General features: G+C 35.4%; 1 protein-coding gene across 1 annotated transcript; it reads right to left on the bottom strand.

Annotated features, from left to right (window-relative positions):
* Nucleotides 1-501: 501 nt before the first annotated feature.
* On the bottom strand, nucleotides 502-14,631 carry LOC116127745 (MLO-like protein 8). Its single transcript, XM_031413384.1, is given in 14 exon segments — nucleotides 502-1,070; nucleotides 1,257-1,317; nucleotides 1,494-1,561; nucleotides 1,686-1,721; nucleotides 11,171-11,343; nucleotides 11,421-11,459; nucleotides 11,563-11,609; nucleotides 11,747-11,835; nucleotides 11,924-11,964; nucleotides 11,967-11,996; nucleotides 13,097-13,175; nucleotides 13,309-13,532; nucleotides 13,628-13,685; nucleotides 14,111-14,631. Coding segments are annotated over 14 exon segments (1,689 nt in total). The 5' UTR covers nucleotides 14,450-14,631; the 3' UTR covers nucleotides 502-665.
* Between the last annotated feature and the right edge of the window lie 4,666 nt (nucleotides 14,632-19,297).

The following is a 19,297-nucleotide window of genomic DNA, read 5'->3' on the forward strand; positions in this document are numbered from 1 at the left end:
ATCTCAATAATTTAAATAAATTAGATTAGAATATAGATAAGTTTTATTTTAGTTGAATAAGCCAGCCACGTATTTAGGATTCTTTAGTTAGGGTTAAACGTGTATTTTGGTTTGTTTAAATTGTTGAACTTTGCTATTTTGTAGGAAAATATGATTGTAAGCTTCCATATATTTCCTACATTTCTATTGGAATGAAGATGATGATTATTTGCATAAAAGATTCTATTTGAACTCTGAGGTTTTTAGCTCCTTCAATTGAACAAGAATTACTTTCTTTTCTATTTAATATCAAAATAAGTCGAGGAAATAAAACTTCTTCAAGCACAAAGGAACTCCATCCTTGTTGCAAGACCTCTGTCTAATTTGCTGTTGAAAGCATTTTTGATCATTAATCTTCTATTATCATAAAAATCCATCCATGCTGTTTGATGTTTTAGATGGCTGACATCTGTTATTCATTAATCCAATTCACTAACTCTTATCATTAAGCAAAATCTGGGCTTAAAACAAAGCCAAATCTATATTTATTCCTTCAAAATTTATAAACAAGCATGTCAATGTACATAAATACTATACTATACCTACCTAACTCCATTTCAATTATCAAACTTTTCCTCTCAACAAATATAGAACAGCATACACCTAAAGCCAATGCTGAAACTATATCATGGTTCTTTCGCCAGAGCAGGCTTCCCAAATGAGAAGTCACCTTCATTGCTGCTATCTTCCTCATGATGGGGTTCATTTATTTCAATTGCTCCATCGTTATTTTTATCCACATTTATAACAAAGTTGGCTGTTGGTGATATGGGTGCTAATGGATTAGCTTCATCATCAGATGCCTCATTGTCGTCATAGGTGTATGAGCGTGTAGAGTGACCTGTTGTTTTGAAACGTTGTAGTCTGTGTTCTGCTTGAGAGTGCACTGTTGAAATGCTTGGGTTTACACTTTCCCCTAGCGTTCGAGTTGGGGACTTTCCTCCCTTCTGCTTCTTCACTGCCATGTGCCACTTCTTGAGGGCCTTGGACGTTTGGTCATCAAAGATTGATCTCTTCATGCGCGAACCCATCTACAAGTATTCACACCAGGGATAATTTTATTTAGTTCAATCATGCATAACTTGTAGAATAACAAACATGAAAACAAATAATGTGAAGCTCCAAAAATACTACTTGTTCTTACAAATTGGTTAAGGATTAATGTATTGCACACATCGTTGTTTTTATCCACATTTATAATTGAAAAATAAATGTACCTGCGTGACAAGGGCATATAGAGGAAGTGTGATGTAGCTGCATAGAACTAAGACCACAACCCTGCAAACCCAACAAATATTCAGCTATGAATTCATATTATGATACATTGTAAGAATGCTACACGGGCTATTGGATGGGTAAGTATTGACAAATAATGTCCTCATTGAACTAAAAAGTTTGTTGTTCAGCATTTGATTGAAAGTGTTCCTGTTTCTGAGGAGACAAATATGCCTTACCCTAAAGCAACTTTCAATATTGCAAGCTTGATATTAGCATGGAAGCAAGAATTCAATCCAAAAGAGTACTGCACACAAAGAAAAACTTCGTTATAATGTAATTCTGATACTTGCATTAATTATGAAAGTAGGAGAATCTGAGGAAGAGGGACTGTTATTTAATTGTTTAATTTGCATAGAAGGATTCTTTACCCATATCCAAAAGAAATATGTAATCTGGAAAGCATTCTGCAAGCACCCAAAAAGCACAAAAAGAGTTAGCTCGTCAATGGAACAGTTTTAAACTTTGCAAGTAAACAAGTAACAGTAGAAGTATCCACTGTGGTTGATTACCGCAGAGAGAGGTATCAGAATTAAATGGCCATAAGCTATTAAACAAAAGAGTCACAGAATTGACCTACAAATCAAGGATCGAGTCCCCTACAGAAAGATCTTTTGAAAGAAAATAGTATGGAAACTATAGACCGAGGATGAAGAATTGTTGTCTATTGACTCGAAGATGAAATGTAGCACTAAGGCCTCATCAATTGAATAGATGCATTTAATAGTAAGGGTATCCAAACCAAATTAATTTCACTTTATGGATCTCTTACAAGAAACAGATGGGATGAAGAGCAAAAGACAACCCCTTTGAATGTTCTTTAAGTTATAAAATGAAGCTTCCGTTTATCATAATCTAGACACAGCATGCATAAAAGTCTACAGCAAGTAATTTAGTTCACTTGTTTGATCTTACTTTACTCCAATTTCACTCTAATCATATTTATTAAAGATCTTCTATCTGCGAAAGAGGAGGTCATTCAGTACCTGAAACAAAGCGAAGTGAATGAGATGAAGCACTAATGAGGCGACCCAAACCAAAAGTATTTGTCTGAGCCCTGTACAAGTGGCATCCCTTGCACCACCGCATGTCTTTGTAATTTCAAGAGCCATCTTTGTCAAAATGGATTGAAGCTCCATTCCATAGCTAAGATTCTCGCAACCAATTAATAGTATTCGAATTTCAACTCTTCCAGTAAGTCAGGATGATAGGTTGCAGAGAATAAATTTCTTACAATCACAGGGATTAAGGATGCCAAAAACAATGCTGCCATCCTGAAAAGGAAAAAAAAATATGTTAATGAACTATATCAACTTCTAGTTCAATTAAGTGCAGAATCATTTAGTTCAAAGGCATTTCAGAGAAGATGACTCACCATTAACGTTTACAAGCAAGAAAAGCACAAATGATGCCCACAAGACAGGACTGCCAATAAACAAAAAAAAATGGAAAAAAAATGTAATTGATTATAGGCAAGATGGTACAAGAAAACTGAGAACATAGCATGATAAGAAACACATTAAATAAAAAGAGATTACCTTCTCCCACACTACCTTGAAGTCGTCCTCTAATGATCGTTTAATATATTTTGGAAGTTAAATTTGCTTCCAGGGACTAAATGACCTATCATTAATACAAATTGTTAGGGTAGAGCCACAACTCAACTTTCCTAACTTTAGACTGTGAATTGTTTAACTGAAAACTCACATTGATGAATCGCAACTCAAGTAGTCAGACCCTAACAACCTAAAAATTGTCGAAAGAAGCATCCCTCAATGAGATAGAGATTTTAATATATATTGTATTGTAATGTCTTTGAAGCCAAATTAAAAAATGCATTACACTTGGGACTCATTAGAGCTTTACTACCCTAGAAACAGAAGAAAGATGAACATGCGACTTACAATATAAAAGATGATAGGAAGCTTGGTCCGAAACTGGTGTGTGCTCTTACAAAGATGTCTGAGGGTAAGTCTGATCTAGAAGGTCTGCATATTATACAGATCTGAATTAGCTTTAAAGATGAGCATAAATGCAGGTATTTAGTTATAGCTAGGCAAAATATTTTCGGGCTCAAACACCAAATTTCAAGCCACAATATTTACTAATGAAGAAAAAAAAATATTCACTTTCTCATGGATAATTTACCATTTGAGAACTCATGTCATGGGTTGAAGCTCCTGCTCCACTTCTTCCAGCCGCGAATCTGTCCACATAACTATTGTTAGTAACTAAATCCAGTGTTACCAGAGGGAAAAGACAACATCATAATTGATTATCATGGCAAGGTTTTTTGACAGATTTCTACCTTTACTTCCCAAGATGGTAACAGCACTGTATAAGACTAAAAGACTGCTAAAAAGAATATGAGGATTGTAATTGGTCAATGCTTCTGTTGATATAAGCGGTTCATACCCTGTAGACAGAAAACAGATCAGCTTTACTTGATTTTATGATTTTATTAGTACATAAAAGGTATCAACCATCAAAATTAGGGTAAAAGTACAGCAGGTCTTGCATCTTAGTAGACAATGTTTCCAGTAACATATAGCTTCAATTATACCAGGAGATGAAGCTTGGTTCATTGCATTATCCAGGAGTTCATTCATCACTCAAAACAAATTAATAGTTCTCCTTTGTATATATTGTAAATTCTAATGACTACTGAGACATCAACAGAAAGAATATGCTCGGGAAAAAAATTTATCATTGGTCACGTTGGCAGTAAAACACTGCATTGAAGGTTGTCAGCATAATATCAAACCACAAAAAGTAATGGCTCATACATTGCAAGAAAGAAAATAAATACATGCTAGTTACAACATAAATCTCCACTATAATTTGAGCTTTATATGCACTCACCGACTTGCATGAAGGAGTGGTTGTATCCAAAGAAGATAAGTATCTACGTCAAACCACAGTCGTCTACGATTTTCTGATCCGCTACTTGACTCTCCATCATTCCCACTATCGATACGCAACCACATAGTGTCTGCAACCTTGAAAGGAATACATATCTTGAAAATTACTTCTGCCCAAAGTGAGTATGAGCGATGAATCCCGGAACCACAACTCTGCAAAATTACATATAAATGTCAATTAAGCACGCAGTTTTTGTCTCCACTCAAAAAATTACCAGAATTATAGAATAAAATTTACTTCTTACCAGATTTGACCTTCTCAAGGGCTTCAAACAAAGCCGCCTTGTGCTTCTCTGTAAGAACCTAATTTGTATTCCAGTAAATTGCCAAGTCAATCAAAGGCCGAATACAACAACATTCTAAGATTACAACACTATTTGAACTACATGAGAATCTTACTATTTACTAGTATAACCGTTGAAAAATCCAACTTTGAATCATGACTAAATTGAGTAAAAACTCACACTAAGTAGCATATAGAATAAAAATCAAAGAACTTCAAACACATAACATATAACCAGAAATTTAAGTTTATTGCCTCAAAAAGGGAAAAAAAAAAAGAAAAAAGAACCAACATAACAATATAAGAACTGGAATGAGAAGTTAACAAGATAATTAAAAGGGTCAAGGCAGTTATAGAACAAATATGAAGAAACTCTTGGCAGTAAAGAATTTCTAAAAGGATAATAAAAGTAAATGAACTACAGTTCAAGTGTTGAAAATTTTTTCCAAGAAATAGAAATGATGATGATTACAGCCACCACAGCAACGCCCAGTTGGTGTCTGACTAACTGCCCCTCCGTTGAGGTATAGTACTACTGCTTGAACTCGATGCTGCCATGGCTACATCACCACACACCAACAAAAGAGAAAGAGGATAAGCAACATTTTGGAGTTTGGTGTTGAATTCAATGAACCCAGAAGAATTAAAACAAAAAACAGAGGAACAAAAAGAATCAGAAGCTATGTTTGATGTTTGTAATACTCCCTCTTTTTAAATGAGTGAATATATGGAAGAAGGCATGCATTAATTGACCGAAGTGACAAATTTGGATCCAGTAAGAAAGAAAGTGATGAGGAAACTGCATAAAACACGTTTGTTTATTTGTACTTGCAACAAAATGTTGTCTTGGTAACCGCTGAGCATGCTACTCAAGTAATCAACCATTTATGACGACAAGGGAAATCTTAAAACTAATCTATTTAAAGAAAGTAACACATCCATTTCATTTCCCACTTGTTTACATATTTTATAGGTCCGTATATTTTGCTAATCTTATAGGGCGGTTTTGGTTTGGTGAGCCTGGAGGCGAGATGAGTCAACGTCCATTGTTCAATGATTATTAAAAGAGCGCATTACTTCAATAGAAACATCCCAGTGGCAGTATCTAAGCATCTAATTACAAGAAAAGGAAAAAAAGAAGGGGAGGAGGGAAAAGACGGAGAAGAAAGGAAAGAAACAGAAGGGAAAAGAGAGAGAAGAAAAGGAAAAAAGAGAAGGGGAGGAGGGAAAAGACGGAGAACTGGAGAAGAAAGGAAAGAAAGAGAAGGGAAAAGTTAAAAAAAAAAGAAAGGGGAGGAGGGAAAAGACGGAGAAAAAGAAAGAAAGACAAGGGAGAGATGAAGAAGAAGATAAGAGAGATTTATTAATTAATTTAAAATTTATGGATATAAAATTACTATATTGCCCTTATTAAACAGATTTTATTAATAGTGTTGTACATAAATGGGTAATTGTCATTTTTAAACCTTTTAGGTACCAACTTGTTGTTATGACAAACTATGGGTGGGTGCATGTGGGTCGGCCTAATGGATCAATTTCTGTATGGCGCTTTGAGGTTGCAGATTGTTCACGAGACCTGGCTACTGGCTGCCTCCACTATCAATTGTCCACATGTTATAAACAGACGTTCATTATATGTGGACATCCATCCATTCGTATGGACTCCGTCTAATAACAATGAACGGTGGTTATAAATCAGTATATTTTTAACTAGTGTGAGTACTGTACAATATGATTAAAAATAGAAAGATGATATCTCTTATAACCATTAGTCAAATCCGTTAGTCTAATGGAACGTTACATTAATATGAATGATTATTAAGATTAACAACCTGTTACTTTGTCTTTTTCTCCAATAAAATTGGAATCCAAGAGTTACAGTAACCTGTAAATAATTCATCTGCCCGTGGCTAATCCATATTTGAAGGTTTAAGAATATTTCAAGTGGGAATGGATCTGGATCCAAGAAATAAGACCACTTTTACAGGCCCATGCGTTATTGGGTTTCTACCTGTTAAGTAGTTTATTGTCTGTTTTGGGCCGATTGACGGTAGGGGNCTTCATAATTGCTCCAAGTCTTTCTCTACAGTGTGTGAAAATTATGCTTAAAAATGCATTGATTAATTCCACGTAACCTTTGTGCTATTGAGCCAAACTATACTGTCACGTTCATGAAATTACTGTTTGATTACGACCTTACAGTGAAGATATTTCCAACCACCATTCATGATTCATCTATATAATTGAGTTTAGTTACTGGGGTCATATGAATTACAGTAGGTGTAACCTGTTAATTAAAGCTTCTTTGTCGTCTTCGCTAAAGCTAAGTGGCTCCTTAGTTGAGATGAGGTGTTCTTGGAGCTCATGCACATCACAAAACCAAAGTCTATTTAGATTATATATTCTGAATCTGTGAGACTTCAGTTTGTTTAATTATGATCAGTGAAACCGCGTATATATATATATATCTTCTACTAAAAGCAAATTAATGAAGCATTAATTAAGTGCTGCTGGGCAGGTTCTTTGGCTTAGGTTACCTAAATCTTTACACCATTTGCCCTTAGAATTAATAAAAGTTGAGGAGAAGTGATTGCCATTAATTTATCATATAGAATTAATTCGTAAAAGCAGGCTTGATTGGTGGGAGAATAAAGTACTCATCTCTTTCAGAAGTGGTGGTTCCACAGTTCCACTTCCATATACTGTATATATATTTTATTTTTCTGGTCCCACCATGGCAGAAGATAGTCAGATACAACAATATTATCTCGATTCAGGAGGCAGCCATCATATAAAAATATATATATCATAGTATTCTCCATCCCTCTTGCGTAGCTTTCTCCTGTATAATAACTTTAAAAGAGTGCTCATTAATTGACCCTGTACTATTCCTAATCGGCTTGCAGGAATATGGAGGCTCCATCCTTAGAACCCTTCAAATTAGTTACGAAAACTCAAGTCCTTGTTCCAAAATTAAAGATGTTCTTCAGTTACTGCTTTAATAAAAGCAGTTGGTGAGATCGGAATCGCCCTAGCTAAGTTCTGATATGGGATTATTGACCTATTGTACAAAGAAGAGGGGGTCCTTTTCTTTCAATATTTGGGTAGCTTGCATTGACCATTGAACCGCTGCTTGTAGTTGCAGATATATCTGTGCATGGTGGGGTTACATTTGAATAACTTGGATGAGCCGCGTTTCACACTTCAGTTTCAGGTTTGTATTCTAGAAAGTTAATTAACGTGTCAAATGATTGACTCAGGTTTGTATCACTCTGCCCTTAGTTTATGCACTTAGATTTGACCTCCTCAACTACTTTGTATGTATTCATACTTCTATATCTATATTTAATTCTTAACCTCATGGATCCAGATAATTCCCACCTCCCCAATGTGTATGAAAAGAAGAATTTTTTTTCTAAGATATTTGTTGATCAAATCTGTAGTAAGATTCCTGATCTTGCAGGATGATTGGTTGTGTATAAAGTATTCTGGTATATAAAACAAGATAACCCATGTTGTTCTTCTGAATCAACATAGCATACTCGTTTTCATGGAAAATTCAAGTTTCCATCGTCACCGAGTCTTGACATGTCAATTTGGTAAAAAGTAGAATCAATTTCTTAAGGAGTTGATGATTGACAAAACCTAATGGCCACCCAATCAACCATATTCTATGCAAAAAGAAAAGGACGCGGTAAGATTTTTAAGTAGATGTGAACACTTAACCTCAATTTCAAACATATAAATCATTATATTTTTAAGTAGTGTGATTACTGCGGAATATGAATAAACATAGAAAGATGATATCTGCTTATAACTATCAGTCAAATCCGTTAGTCTAATGGAACGTTACATTAATATGAATGATTATTAAGATTAACAACCTGTTACTTTGTCTTTTTCTCCAATAAAATTGGAATCCAAGAGTTACAGTAACCTGTAAATAATTCATCTGCCCGTGGCTAATCCATATTTGAAGGTTTAAGAATATTTCAAGTGGGAATGGATCTGGATCCAAGAAATAAGACCACTTTTACAGGCCCATGCGTTATTGGGTTTCTACCTGTTAAGTAGTTTATTGTCTGTTTTGGGCCGATTGACGGTAGGGGGTTTAAACAATACTGACACCTCAGCCCTCAGGGGGGGCTTATTGTTATGGTGAAAATTTCTTTATAAACCATAACATTTCGCAAACTATAGCTCCCCATAAGTTTCATAAAAGTACATGTAAACCCCTTTCGTGCGAGAAAGAATCAACAACCTCCTCTCAACTAAACCTTAGAAAATCGTGACAATTGCCCCCCTCGTTTCTCAACTATGAACAACCGCCAAAATATCACTAAACTTTATAAATTATGAATGATTGCATAACATGATCACATTGTTCCACAAAATTTCTATAAAACAGTTGGAAATGAATCAACCAACGTGTAAGAAATATGTAGTCAATGTTTTGGATGTTGATAAACAGACTCTATGGATGTAATTCATATGTCTGGGAATCCGATAGTGATAAGCGATTAGCTAGATCATTTCACCATTGGCTTTAGTAGTTTTATACAATTTGTTTTAAACTGGGATTAGTACAAATGTAGCTACAATTCCGACTGTTGTAAACGTTGGGGCTGTTTTCTCCTTCAATTCTACCATTGGCAAAGTTGTAAAAGTTGCAGTAGATGCTGCTGTGGAAGGTGTGAATTCTAACCCAAGTATCCTTGGTGGAACTCCTTGGTGGAACTAAGCTGAAGCTAACTATGAAAGTTCTAATTTCCGGCTGAAACCATTTTGAACATCAATCTTCTATTATCATAAGATTCATCCATGCTGTTTGATGTTTTAGATGGCTGACATCTGTTATTCATTAATCCAATTCACTAACTCTATCATTAAGCAAAATTTGGGCTTAAAACAAAGCCCAATCTATATTTATCCCTTCAAAAAGTTATAAACAAGCATGTCAATGTACTAAATACTATACTATACCTACCTAACTCCATTTCAATTATCAAACTTTCCTCTCAACAAATATAGAACAGCATACCCTAAAGCCAATGCTGAAACTATATCATGGTTCTTTCGCCAGAGCAGGCTTCCCAAATGGAAGTCACCTTCATTGCTGCTATCTTCCCATGATGGGGCTCTTTATTTCAATGCTCCATCGTTATTTTTATCCACATTTATAACAAAGTGGCTGTTGGTGATATGGGTGCTAATGGTTAGCTTCCATCAGATGCCATTGTCGTCATAGGTGTATGGACGTGTGATTGACCTGTTGTTTTGAAACGTTGTAGTCTGTGTTCTGCTTGAGAGTGCACTGTTGAAATGCTTGGGTTTACACTTTCCCCTAGCGTTCGAGTTGGGGACTTCCCTCCCTTCTGCTTCTTCACTGCCATGTGCCACCTTGAGGGCCTTGGACTTTTGGTCATCAAGATTGATCTCTTCATGCGCAACCCATCTACAAGTATTCACACCAGGGATAATTTTATTTAGTTCAATCATGCATAACTTGTAGAATAACAAACATGAAAACAAATAATGTGAACTCCAAAAATACTACTTGTTCTTACAAATTGGTAAGGATTAATGTATTGCACACATCGTTGTTTTTATCCACATTTAAATTGAAAATAAATGACCGGCGTGCAAGGGCATATAGAGGAAGTGTGATGTAGCTGCATAGAACTAAGACCACAACCCTGCAAACCCAACAAATATTCAGCTATGAATTCATATAGTACATTGTAAGAATGCTACACGGGCTATTGATGGGTAAGTATTGACAAATAATGTCCTCATTGAACTAAAAAGTTTGTGTTCAGCATTTGATTGAAAGTGTTCCTGTTTCTGAGAGACAAATATGCCTTACCCTAAAGCAACTTTCAATATTGCAAGCTTGATATTAGCATGGAAGCAAGAATTCAATCCAAAGAGTACTGCACACAGAAAAACTTCGTTATATGTAATTCTGATACTTGCATTAATTATGAAAGTAGGAGAATCTGAGGAAAGGACTGTTATTTAATTGTTTATTTGCATAGAAGGATTCTTTACCCATATCCAAAGAAATATGTATCTGGAAAGCATTCTGCAAGCACCCAAAAAGCACAAAAGAGTTAGCTCGTCAATGGAACAGTTTTAAACTTTGCAAGTAAACAAGTACAGTAGAAGTATCCACTGTGGTTGATTACCGCAGAGAAGGTATCAGAATTAAATGGCCATAAGCTATTAAACCAAAGAGTCACAGAATTGACCTACAAATCAAGGATCGAGTCCCCTACAGAAAGATCTTTTGAAGAAAATAGTATGGAAACTATAGACCGAGGATGAAGAATTGTTGTCTATTGACTCGAAGATGAATGTACACTAAGGCCTCATCAATTGAATAGATGCATTTAATAGTAAGGGTATCCAAACCAAATAATTTCACTTTATGACTCTTACAAGAAACAGATGGGATGAAGAGCAAAAGACAACCCCTTTGAATGTTCTTTAAGTTATAAAATGAAGCTTCCGTTTATCATAATCTAGACATAGCATGCATAAAAGTCTACAGCAAGTAATTTAGTTCACTTGTTTGATCTTACTTTACTCCAATTTCACTCTAATCATATTTATTAAAGATCTTCTATCTGCGAAGAGAGGTCATTCGTACCTGAAACAAAGCGAAGTGAATGAGATGAAGCACTAAATGAGGCCGACCAAACCAAAAGTATTTGTCTGAGCCCTGTACAAGTGGCATCCCTTGCACCACCGCATGTCTTTCGGTAATTTCAAGAGCCATCTGTGTCAAAATGGATTGAGCTCCATTCCAATAGCTAAGATTATCTGCAACCAATTAATAGTATTCAGAATTTCAATTCCAGTAAGTCAAGATGATAGGTTGCAGAGAATAAATTTCTTACAATCACAGGGATTAAGGATGCCCACAACAATGCTTGCCCCTGAAAAGGAAAATAAATATGTTAATGAACTATATCAACTTCTAGTTCAATTTAAAGTGCAGAATCATTTAGTTCAAAAGGCATTATCAAGAAAGATACTCACCATTAACGTTTACAAGCGAAAGCACAAATGATGCCCACAAGACAGGACTGCCAATAACAAAAAAAAAAAGGAAAAAAAAATGTCAGGACAAAACATATACATATGTAATTGATTAGGCAAGAGTGGTAACAGAAAACTGCAGAGCATAGCATGATAAGAACACATTAAATAAAAAGAGTATTACCTTACTCCCACCACTATCTTGAAGTCGTCCTCTAATGATCGTTTAATATATTTTTGGAAGTTAAATTTGCTTCCAGGAGCTAAATGAACCTATCATTAATACAGAATTGTTAGGGTAGAGCCACAAACTCAACTTTCCTAACTTTAGGAACTGTGAATTGTCTAACTGAAAACTCACATTGATGAATCCGTTGCGCAACGTCAAGTAGTCAGACCTACTACAGACCTAAAAAATTGTCGAAAGAGCCCTCCTGCGATTGAATAGAGATTTTAATATATATCGTATTGTAATGTCTTTTGAAGCCAAATTAAAATAATCCATTACTACTTGGGACTCATTAGAGCTTTCTAACTCTAGAAACAGAAGAAGATGAACATGCGACTTACATATAAAGATGATAGGAAGCTTGGTCCGAAACTGGTGTGTGCTCTTACAAAAGATGTCTGATGGTAATCTGAATCGAAGGATCTGCGTATTAATACATATCTGAATTAGCTTTAAAGATGAGCATAATGCAGGTATTTAGGTATAGCTAGGGCAAAATTTTTTCGGGCTCAAACACCAAATTCAAGCCACAATATTTACTATGAAGAAAAAAAAAAATATTCCTTTCTCATGGATAATTACCATTTGAGAACTCTAGTCATGGGTTGAAGTCTCCTGCTCCCACTTCTTCCACCGCGAATCTGTCCAACATAACTACTGGTTAGTAACTAATCCAGTAGTTACCAAGGGAAAAGACAACATCATAATTGATTATCATGGCAAGGTTTTTTGACAGATTTCATACCTTTAACCCCAAGCAACATGGTAACAGCACGTATAAGACATGAGAACTGCTAAAAAGAATATGAGGATGTGTAATTGGTCAATGCTTCTGTTGATATGCGTTTCATACCCTGTAGACAGAAAACAATCAGCTATTACTTGAATTTATGGATTTTAATTAGTACTAAAAGGTATCAACCATCAAAATTTAGGGGGTGAAAGTACAGCAGGTCTTGCATCTTAGTAGGACAATGTTTCCACGTAACATATAGCTTCAAATTTAATACCAGGAGATGAAGCTTGGTTCATATTGCATTATCCAGGGGTTCATTCATCACTCAAAACAAATTTATAGTTCTAACTTTGTATATATCTGTTAAATTCTATATGACTACATGAGACATTGAACAAAAAGAATGTGCATCTGGGATGTTGTAAGTCTTGTGATTTAATTAGAATCACGAAACACACAGGTTAGATTTCATATGCATTGGCAATGAAAACATATCGAAAGATTGTGGAGGCATGAAAGATATCTATGCGTAATAATTTTAATATTAAGTTTCCTTTGGCTTGTAGCACCAAGGTCACCCCCAGGCACCCACCCAACTCCCAAAACCGGAAAAGAAAATTTATCATTGGTCATGTTGGCAGTAAAACACTGCATTCAAGGTTGTCAACATAACATTTCAAACCACAAAAACTAATGGCTCATACATTGCAAGAAAGAAAATACAATACATGCCAGTCACAACATAAATCTCCACTATAATTTGAGCTTTATAAGCACTCACCGACTTGCATGAAGGAGTAGTTGTATCCGAAGAAGATAAGTATCTACGGTCAAACCACAAGAGTCGTCTACGATGTTCTGATTCGCTACTTGACTCTCCATCATTCACACTATCTGATACGCAAGGCAGCATAGTGTCTGCAACCTTGAAAGGAATACATATCTTGATAATATACTTCTGCCCAAAAGTGAGTATGAGCGAAATGAATCCCAGAACCATCAACTCTGCAAAAATTACATATTAAATGTCAATTAAGCACGCAGTTTTTGTCTCCACTAAAAAAATTACCAGAATTATAGAATAAAATTTATCTTCTTACCAGATTTGACCTTCTCAAGGGCTTCAAACAAAGCCGCCTTGTGCTTCTCTGTAAGAACCTGAATTTGTATTCCAGTAAATTGCCACAGTCAATCAAAGGACCGAATACAACAACATTCTAAGATTAACAAACACTATTTGAACTACAGTGAGAATCTTACATATTTACTAGTATAACCGTTGAAAAAATCCAATCTTGAATCATGACTAAATTGAGTAAAAACTCAGCACTAAGTAGCAATATGAGGAATAAAAATCAAAGAACTTCAAACACATAACATATAAACCAGAAATTTAACGTTTATTAAGCCTCAAAAAAGGGAAAAAAAAAAAATGAAAGAAAGAACCAAACATAACAATATAAAGAACTGGAATGAGAAGTTAACAAGATAATTAAAAGGGTCAAGGCAGTTATAGAACAAATATGAAGAAACTCTTGGCAGTAAAGAATTTCTAAAAGGATAATAAAAGTAAATGAACTTACAGTTCCAAGTTTGTGAAGAATTTTTTCCAAGAAAATAGAAATGATGATGATTACAGCACAAACAACAGCAACAGCCCATGTTGGTGTCTGACTAATCTGCCTCTCCGTTGAGGTACTAGTACTACTGCTTGAACTCGATGCTGCCATGGCTACATCACCACACACCAACAAAAGAGAAAGAGAGAATAGAAGCAACATTTTGGAAGGTTTGATGTTGAATTCAATGAACCCAGAAAAGTTAAAACAAAAAACAGAGGAACGAAAAGAATCAGAAGCTATGTTTGATGTTTGTAATACTCTCTCTTTTAAATGAGTGAATATATTGAAGAGGGCATGCATTAATTGACCGGAGTGACCACTCTGGATCCAGTAAGAAAGAAAGTGATGAGGAAACTGCCCCAAAGAGGCTGGTTTTAGTTCAAATAAAACACGTTTGTACTTGCAACAAAATGTTGTCTTGGTAACCGCTGAGCATGCTAGTCAAGTAATCAACCATTTATGACGACATGGGAAATCTTCATTAATAAAACTAACTATTTAAAGAAAAGTAACACATCCATTTCATTTCCCACTTGTTTACATATTTTAATGGTCCGTATATTTTGCTAATCTTATTTGGTGAGCCTGGAGAGAGAAAAGCGAGATGAGTCAACGTCCATTGTTTATTAAGAGAGCGCATGAACATGAAGATTGAGGCAGTAAACGAAGATGCCATATCATGGAATTGCCAAATGGTTAAATACATAAGTAAATTTAAAGATCTCAGTATCGATACAAATATCATCTCAGAGTCAAAATTATACGCAAAATACATTGATGAGTATCCATCAATTGTGATACCAGAAAAAGAAGGTGACAGCATAAAATTCCAAATATCAATATTTTGTGGCTTGAATGGGGGGAATTCTCTTTCCAAACATGTAATTAGGCCAAATGGGTTTCTGGCTGTGGTTAGGTTGGCCTGGCTCCACTAATAATCTAGTGTCGTGGAATCTGGACCCTCTCAGTCTCTAGTTTCAAACTCGATGGCTTCTCGCCTTTGGTGATTGGACCGTTCATGAATAAGAGTAAACGACTTTTTCCCACCCAAGGATGGGTGTAATGACACTTTTTCACCAGTTAAGTTTCAAAATGACACTTTTTCCACACATCAATTTTCAAAATGATATTTTTCCCACCCACCATTATGGTTGGTTAAGAAAATTCATTATGTCACATGGTATAAACGGTCTAAAGACAAAAATATCATTCTCTCTTATTCTTCTCTTTCTTCTTTCTCATTCGCCACCTCTAATTCCGATGATCGGAAAAACAATCACACATAACCACAAACACTTCTAATCCGATGATTGGAAAAATAATTACACACAACCACAAATACTTCTAAACCAACTTCACTAGTCGATTTCCAACAAAACAACTCCAAACAATTACACCCAAATCATTAATCAAGTAAAAATCCCTAGGAAATGAAGCGGTTTTGGCCGGAAAGTAGGATTGGCTTGGTTAGGGACTTCAAAGAGGAAGTGCCTGTGGTGGTATCAATGTTGATTTCAAATGACGGGATTGACTGAAAAAGCTTGGGGCCCGCAAAACAAGCCAAGCACAATGATCGGCACACAGCGAGCTAAAAAGTGTGGAGTAGTTGGGGTTTTGATTAGGGAGATGAGGGAAGTATTTTGGTGGCGTCAAGGGAGGTAGATGACACCGGAAACAAGTTGATTTAGCCTGGATCGGTGGGGCTATAGGGGTGAAAAAAAATCGAGTCGAGCCACTCGCTAGCTACTCGAATTTGACTCGATGTTGGCTCAAACTCAACTCGACATTAGTCAAGTTGAGTTTGAGTAGTTAATTGAGTCGAGTTCGATCACAGTAGAACTTGACTTAATATGTTTGCGAGTATTTATAAGCTCGATGGTTAAATTGATAATTTTTAAAGTAATAGAGTTCATATGCAATTTAAAAATTATATAATTTGCAAATCCACACTTATTAGATGAGCTCGAAATCGAGTTCGAACTCTATCTCAATTAAAACTAAAAAAAAAAAACTCGATTATACGAACTTGATTTCCAATTTCAAGTATTGAGTTCAAGTTCAAACTTGATTTCTCAGGCTAGATTAAGCTCAAACTCAAACTCAAACTCGGTATTGTAGCGATTGAGTCAAGTTCGATTTACTAGATACTCGACTTGATTTCACCCCTAGGAGTGAGGGGTTGGGTTTTTTTTTGTGGAAAACGACTTAATTTCAGCCAAATCTTGGACAATTAGGCTAGAATAAGGCTAAAAGGATGAAGAAGTGAAGATTTCCGTTAGTTTTGGCGAGAAAACAAGTCGAAATTAGTTTGAATCGGCCGACGGTGACGATGGTGACATTGTAGCAGTTTGAATTGATTTAGGGTTTTTATACAGGGGCCAACAGTGGCAATAGCATTTGAAAGGATTTAGGATTTTTATATAAGGGATAAAATGACATAAATACCCTTAAACTGCTTTTTGAACTTACTATTATGTTTTTCTAAAGTTAAACTTAATGGATGGTTCTTAACATGAGTGGTAAAATTGTATTTTGAAACTTTTTGGGTGAAAAAGTGTCATTAGGCAAAACCTTGGGTGGAAAAAAATCGTTTACTCCAATAATATATTCACAGCCCATGTCAGCTTCATAATTGCTCCAAGTCTTTCTCTACAGTGTGTGAAAATTATGCTTAAAAATGCATTGATTAATTCCACGTAACCTTTGTGCTATTGAGCCAAACTATACTGTCACGTTCATGAAATTACTGTTTGATTACGACCTTACAGTGAAGATATTTCCAACCACCATTCATGATTCATCTATATAATTGAGTTTAGTTACTGGGGTCATATGAATTACAGTAGGTGTAACCTGTTAATTAAAGCTTCTTTGTCGTCTTCGCTAAAGCTAAGTGGCTCCTTAGTTGAGATGAGGTGTTCTTGGAGCTCATGCACATCACAAAACCAAAGTCTATTTAGATTATATATTCTGAATCTGTGAGACTTCAGTTTGTTTAATTATGATCAGTGAAACCGCGTATATATATATATATCTTCTACTGAAAGCAAATTAATGAAGCATTAATTAGGTGCTGCTGGGCAGGTTCTTTGGCTTAGGTTACCTAAATCTTTACACCATTTGCCCTTAGAATTAATAAAAGTTGAGGAGAAGTGATTGCCATTAATTTATCATATAGAATTAATTCGTAAAAGCAGGCTTGATTGGTGGGAGAATAAAGTACTCATCTCTTTCAGAAGTGGTGGTTCCACAGTTCCACTTCCATATACTGTATATATATTTTATTTTTCTGGTCCCACCATGGCAGAAGATAGTCAGATACAACAATATTATCTCGATTCAGGAGGCAGCCATCATATAAAAATATATATATCATAGTATTCTCCATCCCTCTTGCGTAGCTTTCTCCTGTATAATAACTTTAAAAGAGTGCTCATTAATTGACCCTGTACTATTCCTAATCGGCTTGCAGGAATATGGAGGCTCCATCCTTAGAACCCTTCAAATTAGTTACGAAAACTCAAGTCCTTGTTCCAAAATTAAAGATGTTCTTCAGTTACTGCTTTAATAAAAGCAGTTGGTGAGATCGGAATCGCCCTAGCTAAGTTCTGATATGGGATTATTGACCTATTGTACAAAGAAGAGGGGGTCCTTTTCTTTCAATATTTGGGTAGCTTGCATTGACCATTGAACCGCTGCTTGTAGTTGCAGATATATCTGTGCATGGTGGGGTTACATTTGAATAACTTGGATGAGCCGCGTTTCACACTTCAGTTTCAGGTTTGTATTCTAGAAAGTTAATTAACGTGTCAAATGATTGACTCAGGTTTGTATCACTCTGCCCTTAGTTTATGCACTTAGATTTGACCTCCTCAACTACTTTGTATGTATTCATACTTCTATATCTATATTTAATTCTTCACCTCATGGATCCAGATAATTCCCACCTCCCCAATGTGTATGAAAAGAAGAATTTTTTTTCTAAGATATTTGTTGATCAAATCTGTAGTAAGATTCCTGATCTTGCAGGATGATTGGTTGTGTATAAACTATTCTGATATATAAAACAAGTTAACCCATGTTGTTCTTCTGAATCAACATAGCATACTCGTTTTCATGGAAAATTCAAGTTTCCATCGTCACCGAGTCTTGACATGTCAATTTGGTAAAAAGTAGAACAGTCTTTAGGGTTGATGATTGACAAAACCTAATGGCACCCAATCAACCATATTCTATGCAAAAAGAAAAGGACGCGGTAAGACTTTTAAGGAGATGTGAACACTTAACCTCAATTTCAAACATATAAATCATATATTTTTAAGTAATTTATTGTCTGTTTTGAGGAGGGGCGCGGGCTTATGAATGGTGAAATTTCATTATAAACCATAACATCATAAAAGTACATGTAAACCCCTTCGTACGAGAAAGAATCAACAACCTCCTCTCAACTGAACTTCAGAAAATCGTGACAATTTCCCTCCTCGTTTCTCAACTATGAACAACCGCCAAACCACACTAAACTTTATAAATTATGAATGATGCATAACATGATCACATTGTTCCACCAAATTTCTATAAACAGTTGGAAATGAATCAACCACGTGTAAGAAATATATATTCAATGTTTTGGATGTTGACAAACAGACTCCATGGATGTAATTCATATGTTGGGAATCTGAGATTTTGGAGTTAGTGTAAGGGATTAGCTAGATCATTTCACATGACTAAAATTTGCTATTGGATTTAGTAGTTTTATACAACTTGTTTTCAACTGGATTTGTAAAATGTAGCTACAATTCGACTGTTGTAAACGTTGGGGCTGCTTTCTCCTTCAATTCTACCATTGGCAAAGTTGTAAAAGTTGCAGCAGATGCTGCTGTGGAAGGTGTGAATTCAACCCAAGTATCCTCGGTGGAACTAAGCTGAAGCTAACGATGAAAGACCTTGTCTAATTTGCGGTGAAACCATTTTGAACATCAATCTTCTATTATCAAAGATTCATCCATGCGTGTGATGTTTTAGATGCCTAAAATCTGTTATTCATTATCCAATCCACTACCCTATCATTAAGCAAAATTGGGCTTAAAACAAAGCCCAATCATATTATCCCTTCAAATTTACACCAGTGCTGAAACTATATCATGGTTA

Source organism: Pistacia vera, unplaced genomic scaffold (assembly GCF_008641045.1).
Source record: "Pistacia vera cultivar Batoury unplaced genomic scaffold, PisVer_v2 Contig195, whole genome shotgun sequence".
Lineage (NCBI taxonomy): Eukaryota > Viridiplantae > Streptophyta > Magnoliopsida > Sapindales > Anacardiaceae > Pistacia > Pistacia vera.